The sequence below is a fragment of the Ascidiella aspersa genome, chromosome 1, assembly GCF_963924565.1.
Source record: "Ascidiella aspersa chromosome 1, kaAscAspe10.2, whole genome shotgun sequence".
Lineage (NCBI taxonomy): Eukaryota > Metazoa > Chordata > Ascidiacea > Phlebobranchia > Ascidiidae > Ascidiella > Ascidiella aspersa.
In genome coordinates this window covers 3,663,277-3,685,823 of record NC_139447.1, presented here as the reverse complement: position 1 = coordinate 3,685,823, position 22,547 = coordinate 3,663,277, and the positions used below count along the sequence as shown (strand labels likewise).

At 36.0% G+C, this 22,547-nt stretch overlaps 3 protein-coding genes across 4 annotated transcripts; all 3 read left to right on the top strand.

Annotated features, from left to right (window-relative positions):
• Positions 1–572: 572 nt before the first annotated feature.
• On the top strand, positions 573–8,975 carry LOC146166598 (atlastin-2-like). Its single transcript, XM_083391663.1, has 9 exons — positions 573–757; positions 1,440–1,648; positions 1,920–2,054; positions 2,732–2,887; positions 3,451–3,507; positions 5,533–5,767; positions 6,276–6,451; positions 6,748–6,816; positions 8,835–8,975. Exons 1-9 carry the CDS (start codon positions 706–708, stop codon positions 8,973–8,975), a joined length of 1,230 nt encoding a protein of 409 aa, XP_083247789.1. The 5' UTR covers positions 573–705.
• Positions 8,976–9,629: 654 nt separating this feature from the next.
• On the top strand, positions 9,630–15,907 carry LOC146166597 (uncharacterized). Of its 2 annotated transcripts, XM_083388982.1 has the most exons (9): positions 9,630–9,762; positions 9,867–9,938; positions 10,009–10,188; positions 10,284–10,361; positions 11,334–11,522; positions 12,507–12,578; positions 12,648–12,842; positions 14,415–14,486; positions 14,893–15,907. In XM_083388982.1, the coding sequence occupies exons 1-9, from the start codon at positions 9,730–9,732 to the stop codon at positions 15,283–15,285; spliced, it is 1,284 nt and encodes a 427-aa protein (XP_083245108.1). In that variant the 5' UTR covers positions 9,630–9,729; the 3' UTR covers positions 15,286–15,907. The 2 variants fall into 2 exon arrangements, with proteins under 2 accessions (XP_083245108.1, XP_083245109.1); XM_083388983.1 differs by lacking the exons at positions 9,630–9,762; positions 9,867–9,938 and having other exon boundaries at positions 10,117–10,188; positions 10,284–10,486.
• Positions 15,908–20,967: 5,060 nt separating this feature from the next.
• On the top strand, positions 20,968–22,462 carry LOC146166596 (alpha-1,3-mannosyl-glycoprotein 2-beta-N-acetylglucosaminyltransferase-like). The gene has a single exon (XM_083393756.1). The coding sequence runs from the start codon at positions 20,985–20,987 to the stop codon at positions 22,317–22,319; it is 1,335 nt and encodes a 444-aa protein (XP_083249882.1). The 5' UTR covers positions 20,968–20,984; the 3' UTR covers positions 22,320–22,462.
• Positions 22,463–22,547: the final 85 nt, after the last annotated feature.

Sequence of the window (22,547 nt, the reverse complement as noted above, 5' to 3'; positions counted from 1 at the left end):
CCGTTTTAGCCGGGACAGTCACGGTATCGGGGCTCTCCCGATTGTCGACAAAAAAGTTTTTTTATTTTGGCCAACATTTTGCCTGTACATTACACGAATATGAGCTTGTTGTGAACGGTCTTTTGTCAAACTTGATAATAAATGATGTTTTATTTCCCTGCGTAAAATCTATAATGCGAATGTAATTGTCACTTTACTATAACGTAGGCTACACTTGGCCCAGTGGTGGGTTGATTGTTAGCGCTTTAATAGCTAGTTAAGTAAAAGTATGCTAGTAGGATTTTCTAAACTTTTGAGACAAAAATGAATATAGACTTCTTACCAAAAATTATCATTGGGCGATTATGTAAATTTCACAACCTACTTCGGCGTTGTTTTGGCTCCTAAAAATACATTTCATGTATATTAGTTGTTATTCAGTTCCGAAGATAGAAATTCAAAATAACTGCTATTACGTATGTGAAATCCACCAAACTTTGTAAACCTTTTTTACTTTTGATGTCACCTGCGCATCAGGTTACTAGTGTACACTGTACTGAGCACAAGTTCCTCATTCTGGTGGCAACAGCGTATCAGAGACAGGCGACTTTGTGGAAATCATATTACGCTTAGTAAATAGTTTGGAGAGGTTAAAAGAAATACTATTTCCACGTTACAGTTCACCTTGATTGTTTGTTTTAAGTTTTAATCTCAAATTCAGATGTAATGGATTTTGATATACTCAACTGCGATTACAGTCCTGTTGAAGAAATTAATTGTAAGTAAACTGTTGTTTAGTTAATTTAAATTACTTAATAAAACATTTTCTGATTCATTACATACGTACTGAGTGTTAAAATAAACTTTAGACATAATGTATGTAGCATTATTATCATAATATCGAGCTGTTCATTTTTCAGTTTCACAGACTATCTTATTGATAGTTCGAATGTTATCGTCATATTTTATTTAAACGATTTTTAGTTTCACAGACTGTCTTATTGATATTTTAGATGGTATCGTCATATTTTATTAAAAATGACCAGACTAAATATGACAAATGACAGAAAGCGCGTTCACAGTACAGTTGGTATACATAGCTCATTTCTATTTTTCATAGTGTTCCGGCAAGGGCACAATTTGCAGCTTGACTCTCAGTAGGTTGCATGCGCTTTTCCGAAATAAGGAAGTAAATCTCGCGGCGAAGCGTAACACGATATGGCCGTTCAGCAGCAAGCTCTTTGTCGAACATTTTTTTATGCGTCCCTGAAGGATCACACTGAAAGTCATACATGAAACCAATTGCCTAATCTTTGCTCGTTAAAACGATTTTGTCGTGCAATAATTGTAAAGTTTCATTAACATATTTGAGTGTTTTGTACTAAATTGTCCTTACTCGAATAGATCTAACCACACCTTGCTTGCGGGCAACCCTGACATACGGTTGCACTTTGTTGCAGCCGTGGAGATTACCAAACGAGCCAAAAAGCAATTTTGGTCTCAATCACAGCTTGTCATCGACCCGGAAATCATTGAAGACATCTTTGGTCAACCCGAAGTGGTTAATCTGCCAATCGCTCTTTATTCTATTGCAGGAGCATTTAGAAAGGGAAAGTCGTTTCTCTTAAACCTTTTACTGCGATATCTTAAGTTTCTTGAGAAAAAAAAAGTAAGTTGGCAATGAAATATAGGTAGTGGCACCTTTTTTAAGATAGCCCACAAGCATGAAAGACTTACTTGGATTTAAGTTATTTTTCGAATGACTTGACTGAGACTTAAATTATTTAAAAATGACTTGTTTACAACACTGATTAACACATTCACGAAAGTTCACGTTCGCTAAGGCCTAACTTGTAATTAAACCATCTAACAAGTCTGCAAAACCAAACATAGTTCTCAATTAATATAATTTTTCAATGCGTAAATACAGTATTATTTAGTCTGAAGATTGGCTGGCAGATCTTGAAGATGACGTTGGTAAAGGTTTTGATTGGAGAGGAGGAAATGAGCGTCACACAGAAGGCATTGTTATGACAAACAGTCCAATCATTGTGACGACTAAGCAAAATCAAAAGGCAATTTTACCGATTTATTATAAATTATATTATGATCGAAATAATTTATATTTTCAAATGGCTTCTCGAATTTTTAAATGATATATGTGTATTATTTACCCATTTAAAATACGTTTTAAATGTGTCTGTAAAATATAGATTTCTTAACATATTTATTAAACATACTATATTATCTGTTTAAGCTTATAATAACTTTACGTCATAAATAGTAATTTGGATAGGTAAGTGCGTAGCAGGGGTGGACAACCAATCAGATTCAAAGAGTGCCTTTATTTCGTTAAATGGACAAAATTTTAATTTAGAAGGAGACGCGACGTATTAAATTATACTAAATTTTCATTTCTTGATAAAATGTCGTATATCAATATTATTTGCGCATATTTTTTGCGTTTATCTTGTTTCAAAAGTGTTACAAAAAATACAATGGCCTTAGGCAAACAGTCTGAGTCGAAACCGACAATAATCCATAACTTAACCAAAGGTAATCGAAACATTCTAAAAAATCATAAGCGCAGCATGAACGCAAGAGCCGCATATAACTGGGTGAAGAGACGCATGCGGCTCGCGAGTAGCGTGTTAGCCACCCCGCTACTATAGAGCTTCTTTGAAAACGCTGCCTTCTTGTTTGTGTTTACCGTGACCGTGACGGCTGATGTTACAGCAGACTTATTTTGCAGGTTGCTGTTTTTCTAATGGACACGCAAGGGGTGTTTGACAGTCAGACTAGCGTAAACTCCGACTCTGTGCTTTTTGCCCTCAGTTCGCTGATCAGCTCATATCAAATGTACAACGTGCCACAAAACATAGACAGCTCTGATCTGCATCATCTGCGGGTAATAGGGTTTTGCCGAAGTTCTAAATGAAATGTTTACAACACCCTTTTCTGCAATATAATTAATGTAGCTTCTTTCTTTGTGTACGCAACATGATACCGCTTACTTGAATAAAAAATACATATGTGCCAAAAGTTAAATAAATATTTTGAGCGATAAGTGTCACAGGTGTGCGAGCTAGGAAAATCACGGCATTTTTACGAAGTACAATAGATATCTAAGATTAATTTAATACTAAGATAATTCAATAGTACACCGAAAAGCCATCGCAGACTCACCGAATCCGTCGATAAATGATATAAAAAAACAACTAGCCTACAGACCGTTCGGTTCCGGTATGACCGGAGGTCGTGAGTTCGAACCTTACTGCAGGCTTATTGTTTTTATGGCGTGCCTTACTTGCATCATTGATCGACAGATTCATCCATGGTTTCGGTGCAGTACAATGTTACGGAAGCTGTAATCGTTGGTCAAAAGCAGCTTCCGAGGGGCTAGGTCACAATTGTTATTAAACAGACGTGTGTGTGTGTCCATCATTAAGATAATCCAAACGTTTTTTGCAGGTATTTTCAGACTTTGGTATGATGACGCGTGAAAAAAAGGCCGAAACGCCCTACCAGGTAAAATGTATATCGTGTGCCTTGGGAAAGCTATTGTCGAAATAAGTTCGCCTAGTTCAGGGGTTCTTAACCCTTTCTGTATGTTTTACCTCTTTAACAAAGATGAATATCAGATTTATCCCCCATTATATAAAATAGTTCTCATCTATTAGAAAAAGGAAAGTAACAAATTACATCAGGTATAATCAATGCGACGGGTTCCCTTGCGTTTGGCAACGAGTTGTTGTCAAAACATTCCAGTTTGGTCTATTTTTTTCATTTCAGACTGGACAGTTTTGCCTAAAAAACGCCAGTTTTTGCTCATCATAATTGGATGAGAATTTGCTAGGTGCCTTTTTAAAAGAGCCGGTTTCATGGTACTGTTCAAAAATGTTTCCACGCACGAGACACACTGAGGAACTTAAAGACCATTCTCAATAAAATATTTTCTGGTACTTTCTCTTCTTTTGGGACACGCCATTTTTAAGATTAAATTTTTTCTTACTTTTACAGACTATAATAATCAGTCAATGAGTTCTTTAGAGCCTTAATCATTGGACTAAAAAGAACAACAATAAACTAACTTGGCCAGTTAAGCCGTACCCAGTGACAAAATTAGGCAATCACTTGTATAACCAGCACTGAAATTTCAAAAAGTGTATCGGAACTTACAAAACTGCTCGCAGACACGTTCTCCAGTGGTCTCCAATCTTTGAATTAAGCGACCCCAATTTAAATAAGATGTAATCAGAATTTACATTGCGACCCCATTTTGGAGACAATTATAGGCAATGTTAAAACAAGTGCTAGAATGCAGCAGAACGGGCACCTACTTCGCCGGGAAACGTATTCATAATGACGTAAAAAAATGTTTTTAGTGATAAGCCTCTTTGCCTGTTTGTGTTTCTAAGTGAATATGCTTTCTAATTTGGCCTGTGGAATGCAGCCTTAGAAAACGCAGATGTTTTACTAGAAATCAACAGCATTTGTTATGATGTTACAAATGAGGGACGATTTTAAACATCTCCGTCTACTGTCTACATTTGACACAATTGTACATGTAACTTGGTGTGGTTTTAGAAAAAGTGCGACATTTGCTGCGCTAAATCAAAAAACACAAATTTTGTCAAATGTACGTTCCTTGACATAGCAGGTCTTTAAGAGCTAAAAACAGCAATTTTTATACCTTATTGTAAAGAAAACTAAATACACAAATCGTACTAAAACATTACGAATATGGTGAGTTATAGCGACCCCACAAAAATTTTAGGCGACCTCACTGGGGGTCGCGACCCACAGGTTGGAGACCACTGCCTTAATCTATGCCGTGACTGCCGAAGAACCTGATTTATTCAAACAATAAATTACGTATTAATGAAGTAACTGAAAGATAAGGATATTGTCAAGAAACTAAAAAAATGATCAATTAGCGAAGCATAACGTTATCGATAAAAGGCGATAAAAAATCAATAGGCTACTAGGCTAGCTTCAAATTAGTAGTTCTAGGAAACTATGCTAACAATACCTACAGCTGGCACTATTTTTTTGTACCGTCAGCTGATGTGGATATTTTGATTTATAGCTAATTTACCCCCTAAAGTGAGGAAATTTACCCCCAGGGGTAATTTTACCCCAGGTTAAGAAAGGCTGGCCTAGTTAGTATGGTAGTACAAAGTCAAATATGTGTTGGATATTGAATTAAACTAGTTAAGACCACAAGTTAGTTAGTAAAATTTCAATCCGTTTCAGTCTTAATTAACCTCACTGCAGGCTAGTTGTTTTTCTAGCCTACCCTGCTTGCATCTTAGATCGGTGTACGAATTATACGTAAGCCGTAATCATTGGTCAAATTTTAATCCATTTCAGTCTTAACTTCAGCTACAGTAATTTTGTCTTTATTTTAAGGTTCTACTGTTTCATATAACCGTATATTTTCTGTTGTAGCCTACCGTACGTGTTTCACATTAAACTGCTTTCTTGTTTCTAAACGGTCTGCTGTCCCTAGCTTGTTTGTAAATGGAGTAAACATCAAAACTGTCGGTTCAGGCTCTTTCCTTCATGGTACGCGATTGGGATGATGAAGAAGTCGGATTTGGAGTTGAAGGAGGTGAAAAGTATTTGGCGAATGTATTCAGCGAAAGAAAGGAGTTCAGTCTGGAGCATAAATCAGTCTGCAAGAATATCCAATCATCCTTTCGAAAAGTCGAATGTTACCTTTTGCCAGATCCAGGTAAAAAGGTCCGTCGGAGAGGCCCCGACAATCAAGTCTGTCTCATAAAAAGTGAGTCTGTTATGCAATTTAAATAAAAAACAATTGCCTTTATTGAAGGTATGTTTTTAACTCTTTAAATTAGTATGTTTTGTCAAATCTTGTTTGGTGCGAATACCGGTGTGTTGTGATGATTTAAGTCAATGACTTTGGCAAAATGACTTGACTTGGCTTAAGTCTTTTGAACAAATGACTTGGGTTAAAATGATGCGTTTTCATTAAGTATTTTACTATAAGATTGAGCTAGTTATTCTAATTTTTGAACATACAAACTGATCGCTTGCTATATGTTTATTTTTTCTGATTTTTTAATCCAGACATTGCCCTTCTAATAGTTAAACTTTTTAGTTAAGGACGTGACTTAGAGATCTTGTTTTTATTCAAAAGCCTTGTCTTGGATCTACGCTAGTCTATAAATGACTTGACTGGGACTTAAGTGATTTTAAAATGACGTGTTTATAACACTGGCATATACAAATATTAGGAATAGTTTCTTTTGTTCAAAGATTTTCCGTTTTAGACATTGACGAGGATTTTCGCGAGTATTGCGATCAACTTGCCCATCATCTTTTCGACGACATCGTCGTGAAAGAGTTGAACGGTGTTGTTTTGCGAGGTGGAGACATGATCAACCTGAGCTTGCTCTATTCTGGCAAACTCGCGGGAAGAAACATCGACCCAAAACTGTTGTATGAGGTACCCAATAGCAGAAGCGCCCGCAAAACATTTTATAACAGAGGCGCCCGCAAAAAATTCATAATTTAACTTCAGTGCCGGTACCTATGATATTAACATGCACATACGATTTTTTGTCAGGAAAGATTTATATACAAATCGATATTATTCCATTAGTAACTTAAATATTAAGTTATAAATATTAGGTAATATAATTATAAACACTATCAATAATAGAACTTTGAAATTCCAGACGGGGGCAAGTGCGTCATGCTCTTTACGGCAAACCTACGATTTTTTTTTTCTTGTCACTGTAGGCAAACGCAGAAGGAACAATGGCCAAAGTAATGGGAGAATGCGAAGAATTTTATCGTCAGGAGATAGCCGTAAGTGTTGTTTGTATCTGAAAGGGCTGGCCAATAAGTCAGAGACAAGAGACACTTTTCCTACTTGGTTATCTGCAACGAGCCACACATTATACATTGGCAGAAATCAACATCACCCTGTTTCTTCCTTACTGACATATATATTTACTCCGCTAGAAAATATGAACACTAACATATTGCGTATAGCAGTGGTTCTTAACCAGGGTTCGATCGAATCCTTGGGGTTCGTCGCAGTGGTTTCAAGGGTGAAAACGTCCTCTGAAACATCAATGCTGTTATTTCAAGCTAAATTCGAATCTCTTTATTTGCCAACGTGTCATGTAACGCTATTAACCTATATAAATGCAAGTTTATAATTTGAATGTGCCCAGTTTCAGCTGCTAGGAGGAAGAAACTATTACTGAGCAAAAATTTGGGGTTCGACGAACGCTTGCAGAATAACATAGGGGTTCGACAGGTTACCAAAGGTTAAGAACCACTGGCGTATAGGCAACGTTTGGGCAAATCTTTATTCACGCTGTAGGAATTCTCAAACAAAATCGAAGTTTTAAAATTTATTAACTTGATCCTACAAAAAGGAATAGGATTTAGCAGGAGTGGATCCCGTAATTTTTTTTCAAGGGGCCATAGTAAAAACGTTACGTCATAAAAGGGTCTAATGCGCAAACATGCAACATCAATACATTCAATGGTAAGGCAACATAGTCTGTGTCCTTCAAAAAAAAGTTAGAAAACTGCCATGGGACACACGATGTGTTGGTGCTGACAAGTTTTCTCGAAAACACCAAATAGATTAAGTCTAAGTTAAGTCCCAGCCAAGTATTTATTAGAGCAAGGTATTTTCAAGTCAAATCACTGATATAACGACTTAAGTCAAGTCATTTAAAAACCGTGACTAAAGTGCACTTAACTCAAGTCATTGACTTAAGTCATTACTATACATTGGTAACTCAAATAACGTAAGAGTCACTCAAAAATAGTTGAAAAGCCTCTGTTCAAATAGTTGAAAAGCCTCTGTGTTCAATAAAAACATTTTTTTCATTAGGCTATATTGAGAAACTATACCAATTTAACAGAACTTTACGAATAAAACAAGTGTAGGTCATAACATCTCGTATTTTATAATATTTGAGGGGTAAAAAAACTGACGAATTTTGACAAATAAAACCAATTTTGCTGAAAATTTTAACACATCATAGATTAATTTATATAATGGAGTGTTGCTCTTCCAGCAGTATATATAATAGACACTGATCTTGTTTTACATAATACGTCAGTATCCTGATGAAGGCGTTCTGTATAGCACGTCGAAACGTCGATCTAATATATAATATTGCTGGAAGAGCAACACTCCATTATATATTATGCCTGGCAGCAATAGCGTATTTCAGATTAATTTATGTTTTAAATGACACATTGTTATATAAGCAGGGGTCCGAAATAGTATGTCGCGACCCCAATATTGGTGGCGGGACCATTAAGTTTGGGTCGCGAAAGCCTTAATATTTTTTAATAGCGGCCTCTTTGTTTCCATTAGTACACTAAAAAATTGTTTCCATTAGTACACTAAATTACATTCAAGAGAGCCGTCTTACTTCAAGCGCGACTTGCATTGTCACGCGAAATATATGCACTAAGCCCCGAAAAATGTCGTGAGACCTTTATTAGATCCAGGTGATGTGAAAGGGCGCTTGCAATCCAACACTATTTTGGCCATCACCAACACACCTTACTGGTTTGCAATGGCGAGAGCAACCCCAGAAGCTCATATTGGTTGCTAAATCTTATTTGTCATCCGAATAAGACATCACAAGTAGTAAAACTCAAGACTTCTTTCAGTTGTTTTACAGAACCCTTTCTCGTTTAGTTGAACTAAACGCATAACACCAATTTGTCTTAATACACAGAGATACAATAAGTTACTGTCTTTTGTTTAACAAATCTATTTATTGAAAACAATCGCTAAGTTACAAATAAGGGTTTTTAAAATTTGTTCTATCCAAATATTTGTTTTCCAGCGGCATCTCAAAGTGGCTACGACAAACAAATCGCAATATTTGGACGAATCAGAGTTTGAGAAAAAGGAGACCGAGGCTCGAGAAAAGGCTCTTCTTGACTACGAAACCAACACAAAGTCAGACGTAAGCTATAACGAGTAAAATCACATTACTTTTTTGTAATTTCTATTTCATGTTATGAGAATATGAGAAGAAGTAAGGACATATGCGAGTAAACCAGGTTGCGTATTAAAGCCAGTGTTGTAATGACTTCAGTCACTCTTTGTGTAATGATTTGACATGACTTGGGTCTCTCGAACAAAATGACTTAATGACTAGACTTAAGTTTTATCGACAAATAGCTTGACTTGGATTTAAGTTTTTCGAATAAAATGACTTGCCTTGACTTAAGTTTTATGGACAAATAACTTAACTTGGATTCAAGTATTCGTGTCAAATGATTTTGGTTAAAATTAAATGTTTTTATCTAAGATTTTTTGATAAAATTGGTTTTATCTCACGTAAAACAATTCCCTTCCTATATATTTGTTTATATAATTTTTTTAGTTGCGGTAATGCTCTTTATGGACAAGGTTAACACAATAGTTTAAGATTTTATTTTTATGACAAGGACTTAATTGACTTGAAGTAGACTTAATTAAATAACGACTTGACTGGGCCTTGGCTTGAGCAACTGATGACTTGAACGAATTTAACTTGTTATGTTTTGCAAAGACTTGACTTGAACTTTGATCATTTGATTTGTTTGCAACACTAGTTAAAACACCCGATTTACATTCAGAATGATTCTGCGGAAAGCAGCACACCTAGTTTGGAACAAGACCGTCAAGTTGAATTGGAAATACAGCAAGGGGAGCGTACCGCTTTGAAGGACATTTTTCTTAACTTGGCTAAAATGGATTTCGCCGTACAAGCAAGACTACAACAGGTGAACGAAAACTAACAAAATTTTACTAATAAGTTCCAATAAACCAACTACGAAAGTAGGTTTTCAAAACATATTTTTCACCAATGACTTTAACTTTACGTTAGGAAAAAGCCAAGGCGGGCCTTCGGAAGATTTCGAACTCAGTAGTGGAGAACTATGATACAGCAATGGCCGACGTAAGTATAGGACATACTAATTAGTCGGTTATTAGAATATGAATCACTTATTTATACTTCGGTGCCGCAGTTAAGCATTGCAGCTTCGGATTTTAAAAAGAAACATGACAAATTCATTGCTGATGCCACATCGAACAACAAAAGACGTCCTTTGTATGAAACACCAGGGTTTATTGCAATGTGGGAAAACACAAAACTTGAGTTGGACAAAAGATTGCACCTCTATACTGCTATTAATGATCTTAACCAGGTAAATACAAGGAAGCTGTTAACATTGCAAGTATTTATTAGTTTAATAATGCAGTAATGCTTTTTTTTAACTTTTCCGTTTTGTTCAAATTACAGACTTTGAAATCCTGTTCAACAGAATGTTTAAAGCTTGTCAATCGGGTGAAAAATGTTTACACTACAAACACCTACAAGGTTTGTTTTGTGTGGTTCCTGCAGAATTTGGTTACCTATTGGAAAAAAACTCCACGCCTTTTGACATCACCAAACATTCTAGGACTGGCGAACACAAACCGAATAAACTGTTGCTACCAGGCATGGTAATATGAATCCAAAAACAGTTCGTTTGATCATTTTAATTCTATACCAACGTTTCAGCATCCTATGAAAGCCAACGAAACGATTAATAAACTAGAATTTGAACTGGAATTATATTTTTAATCAATATAGTTTAAGTCGCAAATTATTCTCATAAGAATGTGAATGGCTATTCCTGAGCCAATTTTGATGTGTTTTAACAATATCCTATAGGATACTTTTTAGACTGTAAAAATGACCTGCAAGTCGTTTCGACCAACGTGTATTAATTTAAATTCTTTGTTGCGACAGAGAGACTAAAAATGCCGTTGAACAAAATAGCTTTTTTGGTAAAATCCAAATTATATTAGAACTAGAATAAAATAGCACAAGCAATTCATAAATTGGATTAGAATTAGAATTAGCGGCATTTTGCTGTAATTGATTGAATTAGAAAACTAGAATTATCTAGTTGTTCTAGTCCAGGGGTTCTTAAACTTTTTTCCACGGACCCCTAAAATTTTTTGGGAGCTCGCGCGGACCACGCTAGGCCAAAAAATTAAAAAAAATGACGTCATAAATTTACGTCACAATGCAAATAGACTTAAATCTGCTGATTTCGGTCCAAAAATGTGAAAGTGAAATGAAGTCTAATTACAGTCAGTGTAAAACCGTTCTATTTTTAATTAAATTATTTTCTTTAATAAATTGAATTACTTCTAAAATATACACTAATATTTCAATTAGGCGTTTATGGACCCCCTAAAACTAGTTTACGGACCCCCAAGGGGTCCATGGACCCCAGTTTAAGAACCCTTGTTCTAGTCTGGATATAAGGGATTGGTATTGATGTTAGGGTAATTATAATAGGTATATGGAAAAAAGTACCTCTCGGAGGATGATTTTCAAAAACTGCAAGATACTGCAAATAGCTGTGCAACAACAGAACTAAACGAAAACTTTTATATGGTTACTGACAGCATTCCGTCAGAAAAATTGGCACTCGAGGTCGTTAAACGTGAGAACATGAAGTTGTCGGAAAAAAACAATCTCCTAAAGGTATGTTAGCTTTCAGAGGGTGAGCGATATTGAGTAATGATTTTCACGCATTTTTATTATACATCGAAAAACGAATCAAAGCTTTCACCATAATAAAATTCCCCCTTGCTCGTGAATTAACGCGAACAGGCGTGGAACTACGATGAATTTTGTTTTGGATGTAGGGCTAAAAATTCAACTTATATATTTAAGGAGAGGGCGGCAAATCGCGAAACGCCAAACATTTGCGGTTATTTAGTTAAAATTCACAGATCGTTTCAGTGTTAGACGAAGACCTGGCGCCTCTAGCACATGATCATTATTCGCACACTGTTTTACAAAACGGAATTTTGTAAGATGTGGTGAGCAAATAAATGTGGAGAGTTTTCGATTGCACAGCTGAACGAAAATCACCCAAAAAATGCGTTAAGCTCATAATTTCTACCGTGCGTTTGAACATTAAACCAGCTGTCTAGGTGTTACGTAAGATGCTGTAGGGATAGGAAGTATTTTTTTCTCTTTTACCCCACTGGGTTGCCTAACTTGACGTCACTATACACGTGATCGGTGTCTACTGAGGGGTGACCAACGCTCGGGCGAGTGGGGCTAGTTTTTCGCGATTTTATTCTACTTTATACTATTCGACTGGGTGCAGCCTTGGGCTTGGATCACCATGTTACTTAATCGTGTGTACTAAGCTTTGTGAAAATCCCCAAAGAGCAATATCAACTGAGTGAAGTGGCTCTTTCTAGAGTTCAAGAAGTTAAGGCCAGGTATTTTAGCGGCTTGTTCCTTGGAGTCAGGTTTATAACAAGGAACGTATAAGAGAATTAGGCAGCCGTCGGCTCTCGCCTTAAGAGCCTGCGCCTTACTTACCCGTAGCAACCCCCAATTCCAAAATACAAATCAAGCCAAATTGCAAAAACGTTAGAAATTTATCAACCCGGCATGTTTCGATAAATAATAAAACTGACTTCTATGTTAAAACATGATTTACTTCTGCAGAGAAAAAAGCATCTCACTTTTTTTGAAAAACGCTTGGAACTTGAAGAAAGGTACCTAAAAAAAGTTAATGAGGTAATTGCAAGTTACATAAATAAATAAATTATTATCAACGGCGATGGATTATTGTAGAGGTTATTTTAGATTTGTGATGGTGCTAATCCTATCAGCATTGAAGACTTCGAAGCAAAGAATGAACGTTTTCGAACAGATGTCTTAGAAGAATTTGAAGCTACCAAGGAGGAGCCGGTTGAACTGTACGAAGAAGAAAGTTCATCGTTGCAAAAAAACATCAGGGGCATTTCTATGATGGCCACTAAGAAGTTGAATCTGAATCTAGTAAGACAACACTAAAAAATTGAATTTAAACTGTCAAAATTTTATATTAAATATTATTTTAATTAAAACGCTCAATGTAACTATCGTATTTGTCCTCAAAATAGCGCAAAATTTACCATTGTGTTGTTTGTGTTTAAAAAGGTGTGACGACACACAATACGTCAATATTGCAAAATTGTCATTTGAAACAGTAACTTAGGTGCACTTAAGTCAGCATATTCGTTTAAGTAATTTCAGCACGAATTATAATATTTGGCCTTAATATACACGATATGGTGATAGATAAATATTATTGAATTATTATATTAGACATCTAATTTAGTATTTTGTTTTTTGTTCTGGTTACCCCTACCACCCAAATGCAAAAACAATGTAAGCTGTCTTTGCTTGATAATGAATTGCAAAGTCAAAAAAGTCGAGTAGATCGACATAATCCTGATTAAGACGTTTCGATGCGAACTTTAACACGTTCAGTTAATGTAACGAATGATACTAGTTCTTATCGAAACGTCCTAATCAGGATGATGTCGATTCACTCGACTTTTTTGACTTTGAGATCCATTATCAACCTTATAACAAATCCGTGCAAATAGTGTGCCCAAATGTATCTGTTATTATTTTTGAATTGGGCAAACTCTACATCTGCTGTGTGTTGCGATTAACAAAAGTCGTCCATAGATAAAGTTAACAGGGTTGAAAAATTTATAAATTAATCACATAATCATCAAATCTATTTTAATAAACAACAATATTTAATAGAAAATTTAGAAACATCAATCGAATTACAAATAAATCATTCACCTCCCATTTACCCATATCTGTTGGTTCACCTTGGCAAAAATGGTAATAATTCTGGGGCAGTGGTGAAGGTAAGCCGAAATCGATTATTAGTTTCAGCCCTTTCCTAGGGTGAACCTTTCACTAGTTTAAGAAACGTTGATCTGCTTGATGACGTACATTCAAGACTGGGTGGTTTGTCTGCATGCTTATTTATATGACATATAGTTTGTTTTCCAAAACCTGAAACGTTTTACAGTCTAGTTGTGAAAAGCTCGATAAACACTGGTGCGTTGGGACAGTGGCGTAGCGAGCCGAAAAATTTGGTGAGGGCGAAAAAGTTTGAACTTTTTGTTTAGCTTTTGTCATTGTATTTACCGCCGTAACGAACACAATAAAAATGTTAGCAAACCATTATTAGAAGCAACTGACTGAGTGTTAACGCAATACTCGTTTTCCAAGAAAACCATTCAAACAGCAAAAAATTACTTTTAAGTAGTAAAACTACATTAATGTACAGCAAATGTAATATTAACTACATCGTTTGTGACGTAACAGTGCATGACAATTGAAGGTGTTGTATGCCTGTGATCGACTGTTGTGGTACTGCTCATAAATCCTAAAAAACAAAGTATTAAGAGTAAAATACTTATAAATTTTTGGGGGGCCATTGACCCCTCAGCCCTCCCCCCCCCCCTGGCTACGCCTATGCGTTGGGACCCGCACACAGTTTAAGAAACACTGTTTTTGACTGAAAGATAATAAAACAACGTCTGTTTTTTTTTTCTATTTCAGAAAAATGTAAGGAACAGTGCTGAGTTGTTGTGTCACGTTCTTGCCGAGAAGTATAACAACGATACAGATAAGGTAAACACTAAAAACGTTTCTATTTATTCGCTGTCGAAAGGGCCGGATTAAGGGTCACTGTAGGCCTAAGGCTGTTTATTAGAAAAGCGCCTAATGTTGCAACCCAAACTACAAAAAGATATAAAAGTACAAACATGAAATATTTAAGTTATGCATACTGCAACAAAATTTAATTTAAAAAAAGGGACGAATTTTTCCAGGGCCTGTAAGGCTAGAGCCTTAGTAGCATAAATGGGTTTGTGTATTCAACTTTGGAACATTCAATGAACAACTTTCCTCAATACAAACGCCATACAATTCCTTTATTTAACTTTAAGCGCCTTTTATTGTTTATATCCCTCTCTTGATATATATATTATCCTTGCTTTTATATGTGAAAGTAAAAGGTATTCGGCCTTTTTTGCAGCTTCTCGATGGCAAATATGCAGAGGAAGACGATTTAAAGCTCTTCCACAAGGAATTCAAAGGTGCTGCGGTGAAAAATCTTAAAACCGAAGTACAACTGGATGAGTTTAAAAAAGAATTCAGTCAAAAGCTGGAACTGATGCTTGACAGATTGAATTTAGATTGCTGGAATAAAATAAATCACTTCAAACGAAAATTTTACACGCGCAAGGTTACGCGGGCATCTTCACTTATTGGTGCGGTCATTGGCGGGTTCGTTGGCTTGTGCTTAGCTGGGGTTGAAATAGCTTTTGTACCTGGAGCAGGCTGGGCCATGGGCGCAGTGACCGTCACAAAAAGCACCACATTTGGGGCAGCGGCGGGAAACTGGTTTTCAAATTGGTTAAAAAGCTAATGATTAAATTTTGATGTGACCGCTGGTATTATGAGGGTAATTCTTCCTAAGTGTACATAGGCTAAACTGTTTTTTTTTTTCAAATATGAAGCAGGTCGTTCATATTAATGCTGCATAACGCGAGTCCATTTCATTTTTTTTAAGAAATTTATACCTATCATAGCCTGCATGTAAATTTTATACCTAGCCTACATTTGTTAACCATGTAATTTTATGATCGTAGTAAAAATGTATTGTATATTTATAATTAAAGCAAACCTGATTGTGATATTTTGTCTTGCATAACAGGATTTTCGGTTCGAGAACAATAATATATATAAACTTATCAGTCGGCATTATACAATACAATATGATGCCTTACACATGTGTGTGTATCTTTTAATTTTTACAACACACTGTATTTTGACGATGTATTTTTCTGACTGTGTTTAAAAATATAGCGTAGAGCCGTAGACTGTAAGTTAACAATAGTAACCTTTATGTTGGATGCGTAACCTTCCTATTTGTACATTTTGTATACAGCAAACCTAACTTTGATAATTTGTCGTGTACAAAGTGTTTACAGTTCATTTAAATAACAAATTGCTTAATATTTTGAAATTACCCTTGCTTAAACTAACTTCATATGAGCTGAATGTGATGTTACGTATATCCGTTTAATGTGAGCGCTTTGTTTTGAAATTCGCCTTATTGTCAACAATCCATTATTTTAGAATCGAACGCCAGTTACGTCGCAATGTAGAGCGAAGCGCTTTTGTTCAAGCCATATTTGGACAAAAATATTATTTCCGTCTATAAGAGTCGAGAGAAAAAGGTTTAAACCACGCCTTGTTATCACGTGATATTTTGTTAAGTATTATAAGAATTAATGACGTAAATCTTTCTTTATCGCAGAAATTTTCTTAACTGATTCTCGTCTATAAATAGCGTGTTCAATCAATATAAAATGGCTTTTATAGCTTCTACTCAGACAGCAAAATTGACTGTTCATGTATCTGAACTAAAGGAAAGAATTGGACCTGTCTGGCCTCACGAAGACAGGCCATCTCAAATCTTGTAGGAGTGTGGTCGATTCATCTTGGCAATTATATAAATGAAGACTCATTAATCGGACCCATACCCCCACAAATTGATGCCCGCGTGTGACGAACGAACCACCTGCAAACTACTTTCCCAAGAAGACTGAAGAAACGAAGCTCAAAAAAAAAAAATATGTGCCTTAATCTGTATGGACCACCTACAAACGGCCGCCTAAAAACTGTCATGTTTGGAACTTGCAAGAAGCCAGCTTTAGAAGAAAATAATCTCATCGAAAGATACGTGAAGAGACGCTCCATAGCGTCAGCAAAGCATTTGCTTGGAATTCGAAACACGAAATACAAACAAGCGTTGTCGATAAAGACATCACCACCGTTTGGAATCATGGAAAACGAAACGGAATTATGGATTTCACAATAACTGATTCTGCCTAGTTTATCAGGTGAAAATCTTATACTTTTAATATATATATGTATAATTATTAAAATACCGACCGAAAGGTCTGTAAATTGTTTTAGTGCGACTTTTTATTAAACCATTATGTATCGCATTTCGCAAATTATGTATAGTCTATATCTATGAAGTCTAAGCTTAAACATCGATCGCACGATCTTTTGATAAATGTTAAAAGAGCTTAATTTTGTGCTTGGAGCTCAATAGTTTGAAATCAACGCGTTAAACTTGTGAATCATGATTTAATTTTGTTGTGCACGAAATAATTTTGTGTTAAATTTCCGAATTCTTTTAAACATTTGGTACGGTTTTGGGTTTTAGTTTAGGGAACTCTTGTCATACGCAGCCGCGTTTAGTTAGGTAGTTAAAAAACAAACACGAGTCTAAATACCTCGAAGAAAAGCATAATGATTTTTCCACACGCGAAATATATGCTTCAAAATCGTGTAAGTCTATAAACACGAATTAGGGATAAGCCCATTACCTGCCTTTGTTAAAATCAATAGTGAATAAGCAGCAATTTCAAAGCGCATTTTCTTGTGATGCGTCGTTATTTTAAAACTTACATTGAACGAATTGTGCAAACTAAAAAAATGCAAATTTTTAAGGAAATGTTGCTCAATGTTAAAAATCAATAGAATTTAATTTTGTATTGAATCGCAAAAGATGTAACGTGAGTAATTACAAATTGCAGTAATTAATTGTCTCAAACTTTAAGTGTAACCTGTCGCGCCTATATATATATATATAAGTATAGAAAATATGTGTGTCTATAACCAAAATATAAATAACTTGAATACTGAGTGTTGCTACAGATAATTTCGAACACACATCTGCCGGAAAAATATTTTGAAATTTCAGAAAACAAACACAACAAGCGTTGGACAAAGCGATAGATCGAGATGCAACGCGCAAAAACAACGGCTTCCTGGTGACGTCAGAATTGCAACGCACCGCGCAGGGATTTTCACCTGCAAGCCGCACAGATTTCCTGAAAAGCAAAAAGCCACAGCAAACTGCTCTGGCGTGTCGATGAAACACATTTCAAGCAACCAGCGAACGCTGACATCAAAATCCTCCTTGCCAGTTCAGGCACAAACGAAAATTTTCTCATTTTCTCGAGGAATCAGGAATCGAACCAAAAACAATTGCGCAAATGCGTTAAATGATCGGACAATTTCGCGTCCAATGCTCCATAAGCATTTCACAACAGCTGAAACACAACACACGAAAACAATTGGAAAATAATGTCATTCCTATATATTCGAAATGACTGCAAAACCTTTGCAAAGGGAGTATTTGTCGCAACACGTCAGCACATCAAATTAATTCTTTGTTTTATCGCCTTAATGTTGCGTCATGAAAGTTTTTGTTTAAATTCGATTGCCGATATATCTTGCTAGAGTTTGCAACGAATGCCTTGTTACACCAATTTTTATGCGTCAGAGCTGAATGTGATGTTACGTATATCCGTTTAATGTGAGCGCTTTGTTTTGAAATTCGCCTTATTGTCAACAATCCATTATTTTAGAATCGAACGCCAGTTACGTCGCAATGTAGAGCGAAGCGCTTTTGTTCAAGCCATATTTGGACAAAAATATTATTTCCGTCTATAAGAGTCGAGAGAAAAAGGTTTAAACCACGCCTTGTTATCACGTGATATTTTGTTAAGTATTATAAGAATTAATGACGTAAATCTTTCTTTATCGCAGAAATTTTCTTAACTGATTCTCGTCTATAAATAGCGTGTTCAATCAATATAAAATGGCTTTTATAGCTTCTACTCAGACAGCAAAATTGACTGTTCATGTATCTGAACTAAAGGAAAGAATTGGACCTGTCTGGCCTCACGAAGACAGGCCATCTCAAATCTTGTAGGAGTGTGGTCGATTCATCTTGGCAATTATATAAATGAAGACTCATTAATCTGACCCATACCCCCACACATGGAACACCAGGCAGCCCTTCGTACCATCAATGGAACGTGTACAACAGACTGCGATCGGCTGAAAAATTAACGTAAAATGACATTGGGTTACCTGAGTGTCGTCATGATAACGTTCAGGACAAATCTGTTGCTTTAAAACGTGTTTGCAATTACGAACGTTACACAATAAACAGATGTACGTGTTGAGACTAATCTTTCAGTGGCAGATTCTCAACGAGGTAAAGCATGTAATGTTTAAATTACTTGTTCTATGCCGTCACATAATGTGTAATTTTGTGTCATAGTCTCTATGAATTTTAATATCTCCCAGCCGATAAAAAGTAGATACCCGCCCCTCTTTGTCACTGTGTACTCAACGACATAAAAACTGTTAGGCCTGTATGTTGTTGCTGCACTGAGCTGATTCTGGTGTAGCAATAACGTCGGTTTCCATTCATTAAACAAAAACAAACATTTAGGCAAGGTGGCGATCCTCGTGCCTTGAACAACGCGATTTAAGATTTATTTATTAAGGTTTTGCAAGCAGAAATCAGGGTGGTCCAAGGTTGACAGCATCACGGGCCACAAAATTTCTTGCATATTTTGCAGGCCACATAAAGCAGGCTACATGCTTGTCAGGACTGTATCAACGATTACCTTGCTGTAATAATTCGAACTTGTGGGCAAATCAAATAAAGTTATTATTATGAAACTGGTAAAATTGGTGCGCGCAAAGCCTGCGTATTTGACAAAAAGTTTAATTTAGAAGAAGACTGCATTTATAAGCGTAGAATGGCTGAAATTTCATCATGAAACGGGTCAGAGCGTTATCCTTTAGTCACAGTGAAAACCCGTAAACCAATACTTTCCAGAAGCGCGATATATTTTATCGTTTAAGTGGCAAAAATAGGAATTTATATAGGGTCGTACTTTTCATGTTATGTTCACAATAAAAAGACGGAAAACAAAACGAACAGCCATTCTCAAAACAGCCATTTTAAAAAGTTTCATGTAGGACGTGCGGTGAGTTTTAAACCGGTTTAACCCACACCAAATACTAGACGTTCTTGTTCTTGCCAACCCCTGGATCCGAACTGAATATGCGATAGTAAACTGGTTTATTTAATGTTGTACCCGAAAAATGTAATCATAACTAAACAATTGCAGTATGCTTGTTGTTCGTTGGCCACTTATATTTCTTTGTTTAAACCTTTGACTTTACATATTGGAATAATTCAACAGAGCTTGGCGGGTCACCAACGATGATGTCGTGAGCCACGTGTGGCCCGCGGGCCTGGGTTTGGACCGCCCCATAAACAATCTACGGTCGTGCCCAGAATGTAAGACTTCTATGCTTTTAATCATTAGAGTGCGTAGTTTTTAGTATTCATGCTCGAGTGAGTTTGGTGACGATTGAAAATAATAAAAGCAAAAGTCATAATAGTAAACTTTCTCTACAATGTTATTTGATTATTTGAAATAAAGCGACAGGGTACAGTGGTATTGTTTGGGCAAACTACCATCTGTTTTGACTTTTTCTTAACTAAGTTTTTGACGCTGGTCTAGAATCCTACCATAGCGTTCAAACAATATTAGATCAACGCACATTGTTTGGGTTCGGGTCGGTCAAGTATTAACAATATTGCTTAACCAAAATAAGATGCTTTGTGGTTATAGACTTGCGCGAAAGGCACGTTTTCGTCTGTCGGCTTATATTACTAACATTATTTGGTTTAGAGAATTAGCGTTTGAGTCTTTCCTGCAATTTAATTTTTTACAACTCGTTTCGTTTCTACTGTAAAAATACAAGTGATAGGATTTTAGACCAGCGATTATAATACTTGACCCATCAAAATTGAAACGCGCACCCTGACCAAAATAAAGTTTAATTATACCACCATGCAAACCCATTCCCTGACTAACCCTAACCCAATTCAGTGCATAATCACATATGGGGGTAATACTAATTTACGGAATGATGAATGGTCAGAACGCTCACTAATTTAAGTGTTACCCCGTTAAAACAATTATTAAACCAACGCACAATATTTGGTTTAGGGTGGGGTTTGGGTGAAGGTGGGTCAAGTGTTATTATATTTAATAATAATACTGTGAGCGTTCCGACCATTCATCATTCCGTAAATTAGTGTTCCCCAATATGGGTGCAAGAACAAATAGCCTTTTCGTATTCTTTAATATTGTATTATATTAATACTAGAGTAATTACCTTTAATTTCTAGTAAATTAATACTTTTTTAAAGGTAATACATAATGAAACAAAATGCGTAAATTAAGAACAAAGGGGTTGGTTTTTTTAGGCGTATTTGCCATGGTTTTGGTGTGGTTTTATCTGTTTATACCTCAACTGGATGATGCGGAAAGTTTTGATGGTAAAGTTTACAATCCAAAGTTTGTTAATCAAGTTAACCCCAAATTACATTTATTGGCTGAAGAAATATCAACACATCGTGCTCTGTTAAAACAAATACAAAACCACCTGAATACTCTAAAGCAATATAAAACCAATAACGAAACCTTTGTAAAACCCACTACAACGACAACAAAATCTGTCTCTGTAAAAGTTTCATCCACTGTCATCCCTGTTTTGGTTATGGCCTGCAATAGACCATCTGTTTCAAAGTCCCTGGACCTTCTTCTCAAATACAGAACTGTAAACAATTTTCCGATCATTGTCAGCCAGGACGGCGGCCACAGTGAAACAAAGAAGGTAATTGAAAGCTATGGAGATAAGTTGAGCTACATGCAGCATACAATGATGGAAAATAACATACCTTCGAAACATGCAAATTTAAAAGGCTACTACAAACTTGCTGCCCATTTCAAATGGGCTATCAATGAGGTTTTTGCCAGGTATCCTGCTGCAGATGCACTAATAATCGTGGAAGATGACCTTGAAATTGCTCCAGATTTTTTCTCCTACTTTTTAAGGTTACACGATGTACTTTTGCAAGATGAAACACTGATGTGCATTTCAGCTTGGAATGATAATGGCAAAGAGAACTCAATAGATGTAGATCATGGCCAGACGATGCTTTATCGCACCGACTTCTTCCCAGGACTTGGTTGGATGTTAAGCAAATCATACTGGCAGGAATTGGAGCCAAAGTGGCCGGCAGCGTTTTGGGACGACTGGCTTCGGGAACCGGCGCAAAGAAATGATCGTTCCTGCATTCGTCCAGAAATCAGTCGGACGAAAACATTTGGCAGAGTGGGGGTGAGCAACGGACAGTTTTATGACAAGCACTTGAAGTTTATAAAGTTAAATTCGGAACCAGTGGATTGGAGCAAAGTAGAAGTTTCCTATTTACGCAAAAATTCATACGATAAACTATTTTTCAACAAACTAAACGAAATTCCGAAAATAACTTTGCAAGATCTTATGCAGTATACTGGTGGTCACAAAGAAGTTAAAATTGAGTATTCATCAGCATCTACTTTTAAAACAATTGCAAATGCTCTAGGCATTATGTCAGACTTTAAATCTGGAGTTCCAAGGACAGCATACCAGGGGGTTGTGACCAGTTTGTATCACAATATAAGGGTTTATGTTACTCCTGGTGACAATTTTAAGGGCTATGTTAAAAATTGGACGTAATAATTTTAAACCATTTTGTATTATATTTGTACCTTTAAAAAATATAATATAATATTTAAAAAGGTTAAACTGTTGATTTCGTTCTTTAAAGTTAAAATAATCATGTTATTGCTGTTATTTATTATTTTCCTGTCTTTAAGTTGCAGTCATTGGCGTTCCAACCTAGGTATTATGATAATTATCTTTACCATTTCTGTTGAATACCAACTATTTAGTATGCTATGATAT

Bases quoted from the DNA above. Each gene is read 5' to 3' on its own strand.
- LOC146166598 (XM_083391663.1), top strand. From the start codon at position 706: ATGGATTTTGATATACTCAACTGCGATTACAGTCCTGTTGAAGAAATT. The intron at 1,649-1,919 runs GTAAGTTGGCAA...AGTATTATTTAG, and splicing joins AGTTTCTTGAGAAAAAAAAA to TCTGAAGATTGGCTGGCAGA. The intron at 2,055-2,731 runs GCAATTTTACCG...CTTATTTTGCAG, and splicing joins CGACTAAGCAAAATCAAAAG to GTTGCTGTTTTTCTAATGGA.
- LOC146166597 (XM_083388982.1), top strand. From the start codon at position 9,730: ATGGATTTCGCCGTACAAGCAAGACTACAACAG. The intron at 9,763-9,866 runs GTGAACGAAAAC...ACTTTACGTTAG, and splicing joins TACAAGCAAGACTACAACAG to GAAAAAGCCAAGGCGGGCCT. The intron at 14,487-14,892 runs GTAAACACTAAA...CCTTTTTTGCAG, and splicing joins ATAACAACGATACAGATAAG to CTTCTCGATGGCAAATATGC.
- LOC146166596 (XM_083393756.1), top strand. From the start codon at position 20,985: ATGCGTAAATTAAGAACAAAGGGGTTGGTTTTTTTAGGCGTATTTGCC.